A 19,021-nucleotide genomic window follows, 5' to 3' on the forward strand; every position below is an offset into this window, starting at 1 on the left:
AGTTGGCTCAATGGCCTACCCCTGCTCTTATGTTCTTAAAGTAAAAAGTACCGAATCCTTTGGAAAACATAGTAGACTCATAAGTTGAGCAGGACTTACTCTTAGTTAATAATGCAAACAAAACTATTAAAAACAAAAATTACCAATCCTCAGGTTTCTCCGCACTGGGATCAGGGACATATTCTCCTTCATCATCAAGCCAGCCCTCTGGTTTAACAGCATCTGGGTCAATGATCTTTGCTGGAGCATCTTCATCCCTGAAAGAAGATCCTTTATTTTGTAGTTGCAACTGTACAAGTATTCAAAATTATGAAATATATAATACAAGTCCGCATTGATAAAATGCAGAAAACAGTTTGTGACACCACATATTCCAAACCAAACGTCAAAATAAACATTAAATGGAAGCATTGCAGAAGAGTCCCTCACGATGTTACTCACCAGTCTTCAGGCTTCTGTGCATCAGGGTCAGGGATCTTTGGTTTTTCATCCCAATCTTCAGGCTTACTATCATTAGGATCATCTATTTCTTTAGGTGGATTAATAGGTGGAGTCATATCCGTCAGCAAATTCCCTTTACTAACAACACTTTGATCAATCAGCAACTCAAAACTATTATCTGGATTCAACACTGATAGAAAATTAAAAAAAGCTGTTTTAATTCAAAGGAGATAGTAACTGTAGAACATTCAACAATGATCATTTAATACACAATGCACATTGTTCTTCATAACTGCAGTCAACATTTCAGAATTATATGTTAAAAAATTGCTAGTGGAATAGCGTATAGTGCATCTATCAAAGTAAAAATATTTAAAGCCATGGAATTTTGAAACGTGAGTGTATTTTGCTGCCAGTGCCCAACTTCTTGACTTGGCCACAGCAGAAAGCACAAAAACGATTATCTTCAATTTGTCCTTTCTCCTCGGAGGCACAGGAGGTTTATCCAGGCTGGCTCTCTCAATTACGCAGTTCAAATCAGAAGTTCACTAAATATAATTAGTATGCATATCGTAAGCGAATGGTTCATCTTTGGGAAATTTGGAGACACATTAAATCAATTAAATCCATATCTTTAGATTATCAGTATGTATATCAGAAGCTAGGCAATAGTTCTATCAACTTGAAAAACATTTATATTTCATTTTATGTTATTGCAATTATGTACATGTAGAAAATTCATTAGAAGATGGCCCACACAAGAATCATTAGAAGGTACAGCACAGTATAATTTCTTAAAATGTGAATAATTTCTAGCATGTGAAGTTCAGTGAATGTTGGATCTTACAAGCTAAATTTCAACTGTAATGTTGAAGAAGTTTCATAATGGGAGAAAGATTTAATTGGTATGGCATGCACAATGTGTGGATTATGATTTTGTCGCATGTAGAAAATCAATAAATCTCCCCCCCGCCCCCAAATTTCTGCTCTTTGTCCATAAGTGTCCTTAATTTTGACACAATTGCAACAAAATACAATATTGAAATACACAACTACAAATGGCAAAATAATAATAATTTGCAAAAAGCTAACAAAATGTGAAATTCAGCAGCTCAGACGAGAAGATCAGCTATTATTTTTCCAGATGATCCTTTACTCAAATATACTGCGAGGGTATCAACAATCATTGTGAAAAGTATTAAAAAAGTCTTCATAAATCCAATAAAACAACAGATGCTCTCTGCAACATCTCATTTATATGTTTCAAGCAATAAAGCTGAATATTCAAGTTTCATTCAGATTTTATTTTCCCCCAAACTTCATGTTTGGATGAACACCTTTGACTACTCAATTTCTAAAATGATCAGAATTTAATTTGCGCTACTTTTTGAACTTGATCAAGTAAGATAGGGGAAACTGATTATTAAGAAAATATTTAGATAATCAGTGCAAGTCAGTACCTAGAGTATATAAATGTGTGATCTTGTCTGTGTAAAACTTCTTTAGATCTACATCAGGGCGTTTGGCATGCTTTTCCTCATAGTCTCCAGTTACAGGGTTCTTGTGCCTGAAGATGAAGTGCAGTTTGTAGTCTTCACCACATTTGTCTGGCCCAAACATGATCGAATAAGGGGTTTTGTCAAAGAATGTTTCCTGGAGAAGAAAGAACAGTTGATACACATTATAACAGTCACTATTGATATTGCAACCCGATCTTCATGTTGGTTTAGGGTATCAACTGAATCAGAGATGATCCATATATTGCAAGAGGCCTGTCAACCTCAAAGTACTAGTTTAGCATTGCACAAGTGGGGGCCAGGAACTCCAAGTCCTGACAGGCCTCAGGAGTTTTGTGCATGCGTGGACCAGGAGTGGGCTGCATATATGCAATCCAGCATTCTGTAGGTCTATGAGCAATGCATCAGCTCAAAAAGAAAAAGGCGTGAAAACCAGATCATGTGACCCAGGAGCAGCACATTATAGGAGAAGAGTCCGAGGGAGGGGACAGTGAGAGCTCCAAAAGAAGGAGTTCCAGACAGGAGACAGGGAAAGGTCCCAGATTAGGGAGTCATATACCCAGATTCTATAATGAAACATTTTGCAAAGAGAACTTACAGAAGTGTTGAATCTGACTGCCCATGGAGGCGATTGGAAATAGGGTCAGAATTTGTTGAAGATAATATTGGCACTTGAAAGGTGCACATTAGTGTGAAAATTGATCAGCAACTTTAGTGAGGAGAAGTTACATTATGAATTGTTGAATGATGTTGCAGTACACTGCCGTCAGCTATGCAAAAACAGCATCTCACTCATAAAGCTTTGTGAGTTTCATGCAATTGCCGTATTTGCACATTAAATAAAGCCTAGTAATTAATAAGTTAACATATGATAATTGTTAATTACAATAATTCAGCCTCTCTGGCTTAGAAAGTGAACAATTATTAGTGTAGACTTATATTCCTTCAGATAATGAATTGCTGTTCAAGATTTTTTTAAATGTGAAATTTTACCTCTTTCTGTCCCTCCCTGTCTCTTTTTGTCTCACTGAATCCAATCTAGCTTTCATTTTCTTTATTTCTCTTTCTGAACCTGATTTGCATTGAATTCACCCACTCTAATTCAACCTCCTTCTCAGTGTTGTGTGTGTTTATTATCAATTCTCAAACCTCATTATTTACAGAAATACATTGCTGGTTCCATCATTCACCATGGTCCCAGATGCTCTGTGCCTTCACTTTTGCAGTTACAACCTGGCAGTTCTGGTGGCTTATAAGAAAATTAAGCTGAAAGGTGCAAAAAAAGCTAACTAAACCGGATATGTACAATGCCCTGTTTCAGCAAATTCCAGCCTGATGTCCTAATACATTTCATACTGAACAACTGTAGATAGTCAAAAGGAGAATACAGTGTAACCAGATCCTACGATAATGGAAATGTATTCCTCAGGCATGATACATAGACCACAAAGGCACAACGTTTTAGATCAGTAAAGCACATCAGCATTTTTTTGCCAGAATTTCAGGATAAAACATATGAACAGTGTAGCAATTAAGTCAGCGAGAGGAAGATACAGAAGTGGACTGAATTGTAATTCTGCTGAGTACTTCTTAGGGATGAGTGTGGGTGAAAACAAAAATTATAACAAGGAATCATCAACTCATTATAATGCATAGTGGCAAAGTCACTACAGTGTGAAGGGTCGGATAATTATAGCACTTTTACGATTTGTAGCGAGATGCTTCTAGTTCACTTCAATTGGGTGGGATTATTAGACTTTAAATGGATTGTTTTCCCTTTGTTTATTTTCTATTACCATCAAGAACATGGAACAAAGCATTTGTATGAAATGGCCAAAGTAACCTCTGCATTTCAGCAATGTAGTTCGTGCACATAGAGAATGAAGTCTATATGAAGAACAGAACATGACATTGCCTCTCTCTCTCTCCATAGTCCTTTGCTAGACTATGTACATGCAAAGCAGATCCTACGATCAGAAAAGCATTTAAAAGTATGAATTCCATGGTCGACAAGTCAGAATTCTGCTGAATTTCTCAGAATTCTAAACTGAGCAACAACGCCACGCGAGATAGTAAAATGAGCCAATGAAAGGCCATCCAAATATAGTGTTGGCCTGAATTTTACCAAATTAGCTAGATAACCCAATGTCAGGGGAATATTCTAGTGAGTGGCATGAATGGATAGGTAGCAGGGCTTCCTCAGGTGACTTTCATGAGGAAGTTTCACTTAAGGGCTGGTATCGGGGGAGCCAGTCAATTAAGAGTCATGTGAGGATCATGGCACTGAATATCAAGCTGCTGGCACTATTTTTAATGACACATGCATAGCAGACATAGACCATAAAGTAAACAATGATGAGACTGAGTACAGGAAAGAGATAGAGAATCTGATGAACTGGTGTGATGACAATCATCTCTCCCACAATGTCAACAAAATGAAGGAGAGAGTCATCAACTTCAGGAAGCGTAGTGGAGGACATGCCCCTGTCTACATCAATGGGGATGAAGTGGAAATGGTCGAGAGCTTCAAGTTTCTAGATACCAACAACCTGCCCTGATTCTTCCACGTGGATGCTATAGTTAAGAAAACCCATCAACACCTCTACATCCTCAGGAGGCTAAGGAAATTTGGCATGTCCACTACGACTCTCACCAACCTCTACAGATGCACCATAGAAAGCATTCTTTCTAGTTGTATCACAGCTTGGTATGGCTCCTGCTCTGTCCCAAGACTGCAAGAATCTACAAAAGGATCATGAATGAAGTCCAGTCCATCACGCAAACCAGCCTCCCATCCATTGACACTGTCTACAGTTCCCGCTGAAGGACCCCATGCACCTCAAACACTCTCTTCCACCTTCTTCCATTGGGAAAAAGATACAAAAGTCTGAGAAAGCGTACCAACCGACTCAGGAATAGCTCCTTCCCTGCCACCAGACTTTTGAATGGACCTACCCTATATCACGTTGATCTTTTTCTACACCCTAGCTTTGACTGTAACACTACATTCTGCACCCTCTCCTTTCCTTGTCCATGTATGGTATGCTTTACCTGTATAGCACGCAAGAAACAATACTTTTCACTGTATACTAATACATCTGACAATAATAAATCAAATCAAAATCTTCCCTACTGCTTTGAATGGTCCCATCATACATTAAGCTGATCTTTCTCTTCACTCTACCTGTAACTGCAACACTATATTCTGCACCCTATCCTTTCCTTTTCCCCTATGTACTCTATGAACAGTATGTTTTGTCTATATAGCACGCAAGAAACAATATTTTTCACAGTATCCCAATACATGCGACAATAGTAAATCAAATCAAGTAAGGGTTTACATGGACAGAGACTCTGCAGAAATGAGGGGGTCTCTCCACGATTTAATGGTGCATTCCTGGAGGTGACTTCCCATGCAGCAAGGCAAAGGAGAAACATTTTATTTACAGCAAATGGGAGGATGACACAAACAGGCCTAAGGAAGAATGCATGGTTGGAGGTGGTAGAGATTAGTGATAGGTGGTTGCAGGAAGAGATTTAATGACCTGTTTGGAAAAGTGAGTGGCATTAAGGCTAAAATGAATTCAAAGGTGTCCATGAGGCTAGATAGTAGACCAATGCGTGGACAACATCAGGCAATGTTCACATTTAGGCGGCCAATTCAATGCACGTGAACCGCATAGTGAGATGGACAGATGCTGTATTTTGATTGTCGAATGGCCATCTCACCATGCCATCCAAATGCATGATACATGATGCTGCACATTGACCAGCACAGATGGGCCATGAGACAGGAATGATACTGTGGAAATGTGCTTGCAGGAGAGGCACATTCAATGCCCGGGAGGGTCAATGCACATAAGGTGGAGGAGTACCATTCAATTGCTTGGAGGATACTGATCGAGGAGGATGCCACAGATACCAGATGGATCTCAGGAAGATAGCTTGTTGCTGAAGGAGCGGCAGTTGTGCAAGCAATGGAGAATGAATGAAGTAATGGTTATGTTCTTCATTCTCTTGACTACGTGTAAGCTATGACACTGTGTGGGCATTTAAAGCACATGGAAGCTCTTGGTTAACATCCTGGAGGGGATGCGGGTGGTGGTGCCAACTGCAAACTGAACCGGAACAGCCATTTATGAACATACAAACAGGAGGAGATGGCCAATCAGCACCTTGAACTTGCTACCATTTATTAAGAACATGGCTGTTCTCATAGTAACCTCAAATCTGTATCCCATTTACCCCTAATACTTTTTCACCCCCTTGCTTACCAAGAATCTATCCACCTATGTTTTTAAAATATTCAAAAACTCTGCTTCCACCCTTTTTTCTGGGGAGTTCAGGAGCATGACCAAGGTGAAAAAGGTTTGCCTAGTCTCTGCTTTAAATGAGTGACCCCTTATTTTTAAACAATGACTCCTAATTCTACATTCTCCCACAAAAGGAAACATCCTCTCCACATCCATCCTGTCAAGACCCCTCAGGATCTTGAATGCTTCAATCAAGATACCCCTTACTGTTCTAAACTCCAGCAGACACAAGCATAGCCTGTCCAACCTATCCTCATAAGACAACCCACCTTTTCTGGTAAACCTGCTTTGAACTTCAATGGTGCATTCTTTGAACTAAAATGCAGTTCTTTGAACTGCTTCCACTGCAGTTACATCCTTCCTTAAATAAGGTGACTAATACTCTACATTGTACTCCAAATGTGATCACAATAGGGCCTTGTACAACTGAAGCATAACCTCCTTACTTTGTATTCAATTCTCCTCACAATAAATGATAACATTTTATTAGCTTCCCAATTACTTGCTGTACCTGCATACTTGCCTTTTGTGATTCATGCAATAGGTCACCCAGATCCCTCTGCAATCTCTCACCTTTTAGATAATAGGCTTCTTTTTTTAATTCTTCCTGCCAAAATGGATAATTTCACATTTTGAACATCATTATCCATTTGTCAGATCTTTGCCCACTCACCTAACCTATCTTCTTGTAGCCTCATGTCCTCTTCACAACTTACATTCCTATTCATCATTGTGTCACCAGCAAATTTGGCAACCATTCCAAAGTCACTTAAAGAAATTGTAAACAGTGGAGGTATCAGGACTGATCCCTGTGGCACACCACTCGTCACATCTTGCCAACCTGAAAAATAATCATTTATGTCCACTCTGTTAATTTGCCACCAATCTTCAGTCCATGCCAACATATTACCCTATCACATGAGCTTTTACTTTCCACAATAACCTTTGATATGGCATTTCATTAAGTGCCTTCTGGAGATCCAACTACAGTACTAATCAGTTCTGATTTATACACAGCACATGTTACTTACTCAAAGAAATCTAATAAGTTGGTTATAACTGATTTCCCTTTCACAAAACTATGTCGACTCTGCCCGATTACCGTGAGCTTATCCAATTGCCCTACTATAGCTCCTTTAATAGCTTCTAACACTCGACAGATGTTAAGCGAACTGACCTGTATTTTTCCTCTTTCTGTCTTCCTTTTTGAATAATGGAGTTAGATTTGCTATCTTCCGATCCAATGGGACCTTCCCCAAATCTAGGGAGTTTGAACAATTAAAATCAATACATCAACTATCCTACTAGACACTTCTTTTAAGACCCTCAGATGAAGTCCATCAGGACCCAGGTACTTGTCGAGCCAGAAGCTTGAACAATTTACTCCCTTCCATTTCCTGGTTTATAACTGCTTCTGGGACGTTACTTGTATCCTATATAGTGAAGGCTAATGCAAAATACCTTTCAATTCATCTGTCATGCCCTTGTTTTCCATTAATTCATGAGAACCAACACATTTTGTTAACAGTTTTCTTTTCAAATATTTATAAAACTCTTGCTATGATTTTATATTTCTGGCTAGCTTTCCCTCGTACACTCATTCTTTCCCTCCTTAATGTTATGGTCATCCTTTGCTGTTCCTTGTATTCTGTCTAATCTTCTGTCCTGTCATCTGTCTTTGCACAATTATATGCTTTTTCTTTTTAATCTTGCCTTTAACCTTTCTAGTTAATCATGAAAAATACTGTGGACTTAAGAACAGGTCAGAGACTACGAATTCTGTGGTGAGTAACTCGCCTCCTAACTCCCCAAAGCTCGTCAACCATCTACAAAGGTACAAGTCAGCAATGTGATGGAATATTCTCCAGTTGCCTGGGTTGCTCCAACAACACTCTAGAAGCTTGACAACGTCCAGACAAAGCAGCCCACTTGATCGGCAGCCCATCCACCACCTTAAACATTCACTCCCTCCACCACCACTGGCAGCAGTGTGTACCATCTACTACGCAATTCACCAAGGCACCTTCCAAACCCATGACCTCTACCACCTAGAAGGATAAGGGCAGCAGATACATGGGAACATCATCACCAGCAAGTTCCCCTTTAAGCCTCTCATCATCCTGACTTGGAACTATATTGCCGTTTCTTCACTGCTGCTTCATCAAAAGTGAGAACTCCCTTCCTGACTGCACTGTGGGTGGAGGGCAATGGTTCAAGCAGGTGATACATCACTACCTTCTCAAGGACAGTTAGGGGTGGGGCAATAAATGCTGGCCTAGTCAACAACTCCCACATCCAGTGAACGAATAATTTTAAAAAAGTAGCAGTAACACAGCTTGGTCAAAGCAGCTGATTCATATAAAACTCATCTCTCCAGCAGGTCCAATGGCAGATGAGGACTCTGGATTCACAGTTCAAAGGATACACCACCATCCCAGGACACTTGAGGCACTTCATTCCAGTGCACCCTCTACCAGCACAATTACATCAGTGGGCTTTGTTGTGGCACAACTGATGATCACTGCACAAGTGAGCAGGTGCTGACTGTGAAAGCCGTGGCTATTAAACCTTGTAAGAAGTCTCACAACACCAGGTTAAAGTCCAACAGGTTTATTTGGTAGCAAATACCATAAGCTTTCGGAGCGCTGCTTCTTCGTCAGATGGAGTGGAAACGTGCTCTCAAACAGTGCAGAGACACAAAATCAAGTTACAGAATACTGATTAGAATGCGAATCCCTACAACCAGTCAGGTCTTAAAGATACAGACAATGTGGGTGGAGGGAGCATTAAACACAGGTTAAAGAGATGTGTATTGTCTCCAGACAGGACAGCCTGCAAGTCCAGGAGGCAAGCTGTGGGGGTTACTGATAATGTGACATAAATCCAACATCCCGGTTTAGGCCATCCTCATGTGTGTGGAACTTGGCTATCAGTTTCTGCTCAGCGACTCTGCGCTGTCGTGTGTCGTGAAGGCCGCCTTGGAGAACGCTTACCTGCAGTCACGGGCATTCAGCCTTGGATCTTCAGGTAAGCGTTCTCCAAGGCGGCCTTCACGACAGCGCAGAAACTGATAGCCAAGTTCCGCACACATGAGGACGGCCTCAACCGGGATGTTGGATTTATGTCACATTATCAGTAACCCCCACAGCTTGCCTCCTGGACTTGCAGAATCTCACTAGCTGTTCTGTCTGGAGACAATACACATCTCTTTAACCTGTGTTTAATGCTCCCTCCACCCACATTGTCTGTATCTTTAAGACCTGGCTGGTTGTAGGGATTCGCATTCTAATCAGTATACTGTAACTTGATTTTGTGTCTCTGTGCCCTGTTTGAGAGCACATTTCCACTCCAACTGACGAAGGAGCAGCGCTCCGAAAGCTTATGGCATTTGCTACCAAATAAACCTGTTGGACTTTAACCTGGTGTTGTGAGACTTCTTACTGTGTTCACCCCAGTCCAACGCTAGCATCTCCACATCATGGCTAATAAACCTCTACAGGAGAGGCTCAGTGATGGAGCTTCATGGAGATGGTGAGTCCTCGGTAAAAGTGGCAGACACTTTAAGCAACAGCATGAAATGTGAGATGCGAGAACATGCCCTCATCTTCATCAATGGGGACGAAGCAGAAATGGTGGAGAGCTTCAGGTTTTTAGGTGTCCAGATCACCAACACCCTGTCCTGGTCCCCTCACTTCGGTTAAGAAAGGCCATTAACACCTCTACTTTCTCAGAAGACTCAGGAAATTTGGCATATTAGCTACGACTCTCACTTTTACAGATGCATCATAGAAAGCATTCTTTCTGGTTGTACCTCAGCTTGGTAAGGCTCCTGCTCTGCCCAAGACCGCAAGAAACTACAAGGGGTCATGAATGAAGCAGAGTCCATCACACAAATTAGCCTCTCATCCATTGACTCTGTCTACAATTCCCGCTGCCTCGGCAAAGCAGCCAGCATAATTAAGGACCCCAGACATTCTCTCTTCCACTTTCTTCCATCAGGAAAAAAATACAGAAGTCTGAGGTCACGTACCAACCGGCTCAAGAACAGCTTCTTCCCTGTTGCCATTAGACTTTTGAATGAACCCAACTTGCACTAAGTTGATCTTTCTCTACATCCTAACTATGACTGTAACACTACATTCTGCATTCTCTCCTTTCCTTCTGTATGAACGATATGCTGCGTCTGTATAGCATGCAAGAAACAATACTTCTCACTGTATACTAATACATGTGACAATAATAAATCAAATCAAATACATCTGTCAGAGAGATTCCAGAGGCAATGCAGAACCATGCACAAATGATGACATACATCCTTGCCTCGAGTGGTTGTAATTCTCTGGCATGTGAGGCACAATGTTCTCCATTGAGAATGGCAAGGAGACACACATGGAGCTTAGCTTCAAGTAGGTGCAGAGGATGTGCAGTAATGCAGTGTTGCATGGCCTCATCCAGGAGCTGTATGGAACGACAGGTGGATGAAATGATCCTGCCATGCATCTCCCCACCGCCAGGGTAGACACATTGCAGAAAATCAGAAGAGTACCTGTGGCACCCGAAAGGGCAAAGGAAAGGCAGAGTGAAGCAGCTCTGCTCATGGAGCATCGATCACTAAAGGTGGATCGCCAACGGCAACACCAATGCCACATGCTTGTAGAACGACTGAAGTGATCCCTACATTACAGGTGGCCCAGAATGTATCAGGCCCCAATAGGACTCAGATAGGATGCTGTACATGGCCACTTAGGAACAAGGCAGCATAGGGACAGTACCCAGTAGATGCAACTGTAAACATTAATGCATCGTCTAGCACAGGGTTTCATTGGGTAGTGTGTTACGAGATTTAAATGTCCTGATATGCAGTGTATAACGACTGGAATATTTAATTTTGTGCACCAGTTGACAGTGGCCTGATGTGGAATCGAATACTTGGATGGTCTGTATAGGTGAGCACCTATGTTGATAGAAGGCCTTGGCATATAGTGCTGACAGATGGAGAGATCGAGGAGAGAACTTCCATGGTTTAGTGGCCCCTTGTATTTAACTTTGTGAAGCATCTGCTGATCAGAGAGCTGGGAGTTTCTCCCCGTCTCGTGCATCACTGCCATTTTCATTGGCTGGCAGTTGTTGAGGTACATCATGCTCATTCTCCTCTGAGGATGTTGGTTACTCAGTAACTTTCATTCTCCAGTATCAGTCCACTCTGGAGGCCAGGTGGCCGTGCATAGCAGACGACAATGCAGAATATCCCCGAGGGTGCATAATGCAGGGCACCCCCAGATCTATTTCTAAACCTCATTTTTAGAAGGCATGTAGTCATTTTGCGGCAGTTGCGTGTGTTGGAGTTACATACAGGGACCAGAATGGCAGCTTGCCTGAAACTGCACACATCTACAAGATCCACTTATAGTGGCTGCAGATTACTCGAACGTTCAGGATATGTACACCTTCCTGTTCAGAAAGACAACTGGCTGATCTGAGGGAGCCTCGAGTACAATCTATGACCCCTGCACCTGAGGAAATCCAGTCATGGCCTTGAAGCCAGCTGCCCTCTTAGCCAGAGCTAGAACAAGATACATTGGCCAGTTTTTCATGACCGTTTTATAGTGATGACACATAGATGTCCAGAAATCCCTGAACAAACCACATTGTCAGCATTAAACACTCCAGCATTGGGTGTCTGCCACTTCCCATGGCATCAACTCTTGCTCTATTACACACACAGCGCCATCCCAACATCCTGAAGAGATGCAGTCATCGGAGCTGAGCTTCTGAAAGTACATGCTTTAAGCTGGATAGAACTTTGTGACCATAACACTGCCCTTTAGCCGCATGCCCTTCTTGTCTATATCCAATTACTTCCTCAGTCGGCTGGAACTCTCTTGGTCACTACACATCCCCATCTCTGCGCCACTCTCCTCCTCGCTGAAGAAGTCAAAGTCTGAAAGCAGTGACTCCATAGCCAAATTAAGCCATTGTGATGAGTCTCTTAAGAACCTTGTCCTGCCTTCAGAGGCTGCTGAGGACTAGGGAGACCCTTCTACTATTCATACTTCACTTTGACCCCAACCTCCAAACTGGATGCTTCATTTCTTCAACATACAGCCAGCAGACAGCTTTGAATTATGGCTGCCAGGTTCCTCCACAATTCAACTACTGCTCAAATCTTGCTTCCATTGGGTGAAACTCCTCTGTGTATCCCTTCCTCCACTTGCAAAACTAGAAAAAGGTAGATAAATCCCTGACAATTGGCTGTTTAACAACCTTAATCACCTGCCCACCACTGATATATTAAATACTAATCTACTCCACTTTCCGCATCCCATAAAATTGGTCAGTGGCTGGGTAATGCCAGGAAGGTAGCTCAATGTGGGCTCAGGTCATTTTACCAGTTCCGCGGCGATGGGAACAGAGGTAGAACATAACTAGGTTTTCCTTCCCAGGGATTCTGCCAGACCTGTCAAGTATTTCCATAATTTTCTGGGTTTAAAAATATAGTATTTAACAAATGCAAATTCCCAAAGCCTCCTCATTTGCTGAATTTAAGGCGATTAACCTGCCACTTAGTCTATAGAAGGGACGCTCCTCAGTAACGTGCAGCATTGTTTGTGTCTCTCCACAAGTGCATAAGGGGTTTGTACCAAGGCCCCAGCAGCGGAAGATTGCTGCATAGGAACGTTGGCCGTCCTGATCCTGTTTAACAACAACCACACTTGCGGTGGCAGTTCAAAGCCTGCCATTCGACAGATGGGGTTTGTCACAAGGAACCTGTTAGTGACTTCCCATGTTTCCCATTCCTTGATCCAAAGGATGCCTGCTGATGGAGCAACTGGGGAAATGGATCAGCATTCATGTTGCACTCCTTGCCAGTAGGCAGGCTCCTGGAAGAGTAAATGATCCTGCCAGCAGATCGAATTCCAAGAGAAACATACAGAACTTGCAGAATCCCAGCCCCCCCAGGAACAGCAGTCTCAAGCAGCTTTCTGGTTTTATGGCAATAGGTCATTTACTCTCCATATCTTACAATTTGAGAGCCTGTTGGCAAAACCTCTTTTTTCCCCTTAAATAGTAAAATTTACCTACTTGTAGAATCTTCTTTGATCAGCTGTATACATATTGCACTCAAGGTAAAGCCACATTATCAATAAAAATTCCTCTTTTAAGATACGGCATCTCAATATCATGACATCAAAATGCTTTTTCCTTCCCACATCATTCATCAGTCTTGCTTAGTTTCAATTATAGTTTCTAGATTTCAAATTCCTAATGATAAATAATTAACACATACACCGTTCTTCTCAGTGTGGTAGAGATCTTGTAAAAAAGGATAGGGTGAGACTAGTGTACAAAAAGAGTACTCAGTTCTACAAAGAGAACATGACATTTGAAAAATTTTAAAATTCTATTGAAGGTAGACATTCCACTTTCATCTTCAGTCTCAGGTAGACATAAAAGATCCCATGACACAATTTGGAAGAAGAGCAGAGGAGGTCTCCCCACCATCTTGACTCATTCCATATAGAATGGCACAGGAGAGAATGAGGCATTCGGCCCATCAATTCTGCAGCAAAATGCAAACCAGTTAATCCCACACTCTGGTTCTTCCTCTAAATTGCTGCAATTTCTCTTTATCCAATTTCCTTTTTGAGTGCTACCAACGAAACTGCTTTCACCACCCTATCATTCCAAATCCCAATTATATATTTGCATTAAAAAGATTTTCATATCACATTGGGTTCTTTTGACAACCACCTGTGGGAAGCCACTGTTTTTTTATATAACATTTTCTACAGTTTATTTATATTAACATTTTCACACGGGATAAACCCTACTGAAGCTTCACTTATGGGATCATGTTACGTGTGCTGTTTGGCTTGGCACGTACTCACAGTATGTGATTTAGCTAACATTGGCAGAAGATCACTAACCTGTGCACAATGCATGATCAGAGGTCCGGACTGAATAGTGTCAACCACCTTATATACTGTCTTTAATTAACCAATAAATGTAATTGGGTATCCTCGGGAATAATGAATAATAATACTGCGCAAGAACAATAGAAAAGGAGAGAGACTGGTGACATCTTGAGAGAGAGCGAGCGAGAAAGACTGAAAAGCTGGTGGACACCCAAGGACCTATTGGCACTGAGAGGTAAGAACCACCACCCCCCACCCCCCCCATCAAAGGTTCTTTCTTTGATACGTGACTCTTAAGTCAGTCATTCATTGATTCCATACTCACTGAACACCTCGTCCAGAGATCTTAGCTCGAGGCCCGATACGGAGTGCAGTCTTTCGGCTGAAGCTAACCCACGGTCGTTACTGACCCCAATCGGCTTGAGACCCTTTTTAATACTCAGAGTTAAAGATGGCAGGAAAGAATAGTAAAAGTCACTTACCAACCACGGAAAAGGGCAGCATGGCCCCTCTGGAGGTAATAGAGCAAGAAATGATGCACCAACTGAAAGAGGCTGTAAAACAGCATTTCGATTTACCAAAAACATTCACTAAAATTGAACAGAAGCATGGAACTTTCAAGGGACAGTGGACTTTGGATGATATTAATTGAGCATGGGGGAAAGCCAAGAGATTGCCTGGCAAGAACCATGTTCGCTGGTCCCTCGCCGTGATGAGTCAACTTAGACAGTGAAATGAAACTATACGTTGTGGAGAATAGGACCGAAGAGTTAAGGGACTCCAGGATCAATTAGCTGGAGAATGTACCTTTCTGAAGGAGAAAAAAAATGAAAGTGTCAGAAATTAACAGTTGAGATTGTGACCCTGAAGTACAGTAAACCTCCATCAATACCTATCCCATAATATGACCTGATCTGGAACGAAAAGAACAGATACAGACAAGATAGCTAACGGATGTTTATGGGGGAAGTGGAGTCTTCTTCTTCCTCGGAGGACTCTGAGAATGAAGGAGAAGAGGAAATGCCAAAAAATATTTTTCTCTTGAAATATAAGAGGGCAAGATGGAGTCTCAAAAAACAACAGATGCAGATAGGGTCACTCATACCGAGAACAGATATGGTACCCGCAGACCCAGAAAAAAATTGTTAAATGGACTAATGGAAACACTTGAAAGGAATTTATGGGCTTCATCCGTTGGACAGTGTGCAGATATTATCTTTTATGGTTCCAGACAGAAAAAGTGGGACGTTACTGACTGATGTAGAGGGAGGATTGGGTCAAGGCAGACAGATCCTAGAGGGAGGAGGGAATCAGATTAGATTGTTGTGCATGGCATTCACGCCAAGCAAGACAGACTGGAGTAAAATAGCGTCATGTGAGCAGAAAGCAAGTGAAGAAGTACCTGATTATGAAGAATGGTTTAGAACAATTTGGCGCAAGCCAAACCGTTTTTCATAAGCATTCGGGAAGTAACTGCGGAGAATATAGATGGAAGTGTGTTGTTCCATTAAAATTAGCTTTTGTAACTGGCCTGAAATCAGAATTATCCAGAATGCTGAGAGTTAACAAACCTGAATGGGAAGAGGAAGGCATGACCTATGCTCAGCTAGTTATATACCTTAGTTGGCTAGAATGGGATATGACTACGAATGTTAGAGCTGCACAAGTGACAGTGCATTCAACCAATGATAGACGCCCAAGTTGATGTCATAAGTGTGGAAGTGAAGGTCATTGGGCAAAGATATGTTGATCACGGGGTGGAGGCAAGGGAAGGCAGAACGGGAATTCTGAGAAAAATGCTAACGACGAACCAGATGAATTAATAGAGCAGTTTAAACTGACAGCAGGAAGCAGCCCTGCAAGTGGCAAAATACGAGTAGACCCGACCCTTACTTCACCACTACTGGCTCTCTTGCAACAATGAGCTGACGGCCTTTATGTGAATGTAAGGGTAGGTGAAGAATCAGTGGATTGTTTATCGGACACCAGAACAGAATTAACATGTATACCTGGGGATCAGTTACCACAGGTTCCCCTGTCTGAAGCTGGGCTTCAGGTTAGTTGGGTTCCCCAAGAACATCCACAGTCCAAGGAATTGTGATTTGCATGGTGATTTTATTAGTTTTATATCTTGTCCTTCTGGTTATCAAATGCTGTTGTAAGTAAACGATTGGTAATGTTTCAGAAACTGCTAAGCTTCTCCCTATTGCATCAGTTTCCCCTCACATCGACACTTGTGTCGGTACGTATATATAATCCAGCCCAGTGTGCGTGCTAACCAAGTTGGACCTTTCCTTCTATTGAAGGCTGCTGCACAAGTCCTGGGGCCAAAGATAGGTGGAAACGATTTTGTAATATGTTCTTGTTTGCTTAATTCTTCTTCGTAAAGTGCCAAGAAGAATCAAAGCCACTGTTTTATTTTAAAATATAACATTTTCTATGGTATATTTTTATTAACATTTTACATTAGATAAATCCTACTGAAACTTCAAGTTTGACACAGGCTAAACCCTGCTGCAAGCTTCACTTATTACATGTGCTGCTCTGCTTGTCACGAACTCTGTGATTCAGCTACCTTGGCAGAAGACCACTAACTCGTGCACAATGCCTGATCAGAGATCTGGACTAATCAGTGTTGACCACTTTGTGGTGTGTTTAATTAACCAATGAATGTAATTGGGTGTTCTCTGGAGTACTGAATAATAATACTGTGCAAGAACAATAGAAAGGAGAGAGACTGATGACATCTTGAAAGCGTGCCTGAGAGCACACGCAAGACTGAAGAGCTGGTGTACATCTTGAATGAACCCCCAATAAACTTATCCAAGACCTATGAGGTGTCAGTGAATTCTTGAATCTAACACATTTTATATCTGATCCAACTAGTTAACCCTGGGGAATACCACTGTACCTCCCTCCTGTCTGAAAAACACAACACAATTCTGTTTTCTATCCTTCAGCTAATTTTGTGTGTTGTTGCTACTGCCCATTTTATTCCTTATGGTTTAATTTTGATAACAAGCCTGTTACGTGGTGCTTAAAGTGCATATGCACAACATCAACTGTATGTCCCTCAAGCATTATTATTTCATTAAAAAAACTCAATGTGCTGGCGCTCCTTTATTATTTCATGATTGTCCACTTGGCTAATAATTCTCCTAAATTGTTTCAGAAAGCTTTCCCTTATGACTAGCCTATTTTAAAAAAATTCTCTCATGGAATGAGGGCGTCATTGGCACAGCCATTCCTAATTGCCCTTGAGAAGGCAATAGTGAGCCACCTTCTTGAACTGCTGCAGTGCATCTAATGCAGGTACACTCTCAGTGCTGCTGGGAAGAAAGTTCCACTTCTGGCTGAAAATTGTTGCAAGTGCTTCAACCTTATCTTGTGCACGGATGTACTGAGTTGCCCCATCACTGAGGATGGGGATATTTGTGGAGTCCCCTCCTCCAGAGAGTGATTTAATCGTCCATCATATTCACAACTGGATGTGGCAGGACTTGGATCTGATCCATTGGTTGTGGGATTGCTTCGTTCTGTCTATCACATGCTGCTTACATTGTTTGGCATGCAAGTAATCAGAGTAGTAGCTTCACCAGATTGACACTTCACTTTCAGTTATGCCTGGTGCTGGTCCTGGCATGTCCTCCCTCACTCCATTGAGCCAGGGTTGATCCAATGGTAGAGAGGGAGGTATATGTTGGGCCATGAGGTTGCAAATTGTGGTTGAGTACAATTCTGCTACTGTTGATGGCTCCCTCCTAAGGATGCCCAGATGCAGATTTATTTATTTTAACCGAATTCCAAATCTCAAACTGGAATCACGGATTATTAGTCCAACATAACACTATATTTCACTCTTGGGTTAATCTTAGCCCAGCGTAGGGAAAGAGGGTGCTGAACTGAGGACGGATGCAAAATTCAACAAGTTATGGTTCTTGCTGGTCATCATTAACTAGTGATTTTTTTGAAAAGTGCATGTTAGGAAAGGAGAGGGTTAGTCTCAGCAGTGATGTGCCCATGAGTCACCACGATCAGGAGCAGGGCAGTCAACAATTGCTAGTGACAATAGAAGGCTATTCCAGTATCACCCACCACTGATACAATGTGGGGGCGGGGAAAGAGAAATATTCTTGCAATATTGATTGGATACTTACTAGTTTCAGGTCATCGGTATGTGAAAGCAACTTTAGGTATGCACCACCACAGTCAATACCATTTTGGAAATTCACTTCATACCTGAAAAACAAATACATAGAATAATTGTGCATATAATCAGTCATCTCCTTCTGACATTTTACCAGGTTGCTCAACCAGAAAACTTTTATTCTGACCCTCTGGTTTCTTGGTTTGGAAATGTTGGAAAAATTCACTTTCCAGCCTTGGCAGTAACAGCTTCTGTCAGCATCTCCCTGGACCACACTTCTCTAACTTCCTGAGAGAGAGTGATCACCAGGTAAGAAGGGGTGAACTAGCTCCCCTCTATCTGCCCTCTTTGGTTAGTCACAATAAAAGGTATAATTTTCTTTTTCATGAGGATGTACTTTTTCCAAATCAGAATGTATGTAACTATTTAAGCTATGAGCAATAAGGGGCCATTCAAACAAAGATTTTCTCTTTGAGCAAGTTTATTAACCACGAAACCGGGGAAAACAAAAAAAAGTGAGGTCAAGCAATTGGCCCTCATGCAATCATTGGGGCCCACAATCACACATCAGAAATAAGGGGAGCGAGGGGTCAACAAGAGTATATGTTTAAATGTCCTTTGATTGCCCTTGAGGCGTAGATTTTAAACACTGCAGCCAATTTATGTTAGCTTGTTTCTTGGAAACGA

The 19,021-nt window shown here is 41.7% G+C and overlaps 1 protein-coding gene across 1 annotated transcript in view; it reads right to left on the reverse strand.

The window, feature by feature from the left end:
• The window catches only part of LOC144492512 (calnexin-like), a 58,665-nt gene that overhangs the window by 21,921 nt on the left and 17,723 nt on the right, over nucleotides 1–19,021 (reverse strand). Inside the window, exons 6-9 of the mRNA XM_078210609.1 lie at nucleotides 18,345–18,426; nucleotides 1,902–2,094; nucleotides 442–631; nucleotides 144–257 (exon numbers count right to left, since the gene is read on the reverse strand). Coding sequence (XP_078066735.1) covers nucleotides 144–257; nucleotides 442–631; nucleotides 1,902–2,094; nucleotides 18,345–18,426 — 579 coding nt within the window. The remainder of the gene's footprint in view (nucleotides 1–143; nucleotides 258–441; nucleotides 632–1,901; nucleotides 2,095–18,344; nucleotides 18,427–19,021) is intronic.

This window comes from Mustelus asterias, chromosome 1, assembly GCF_964213995.1.
Source record: "Mustelus asterias chromosome 1, sMusAst1.hap1.1, whole genome shotgun sequence".
Lineage (NCBI taxonomy): Eukaryota > Metazoa > Chordata > Chondrichthyes > Carcharhiniformes > Triakidae > Mustelus > Mustelus asterias.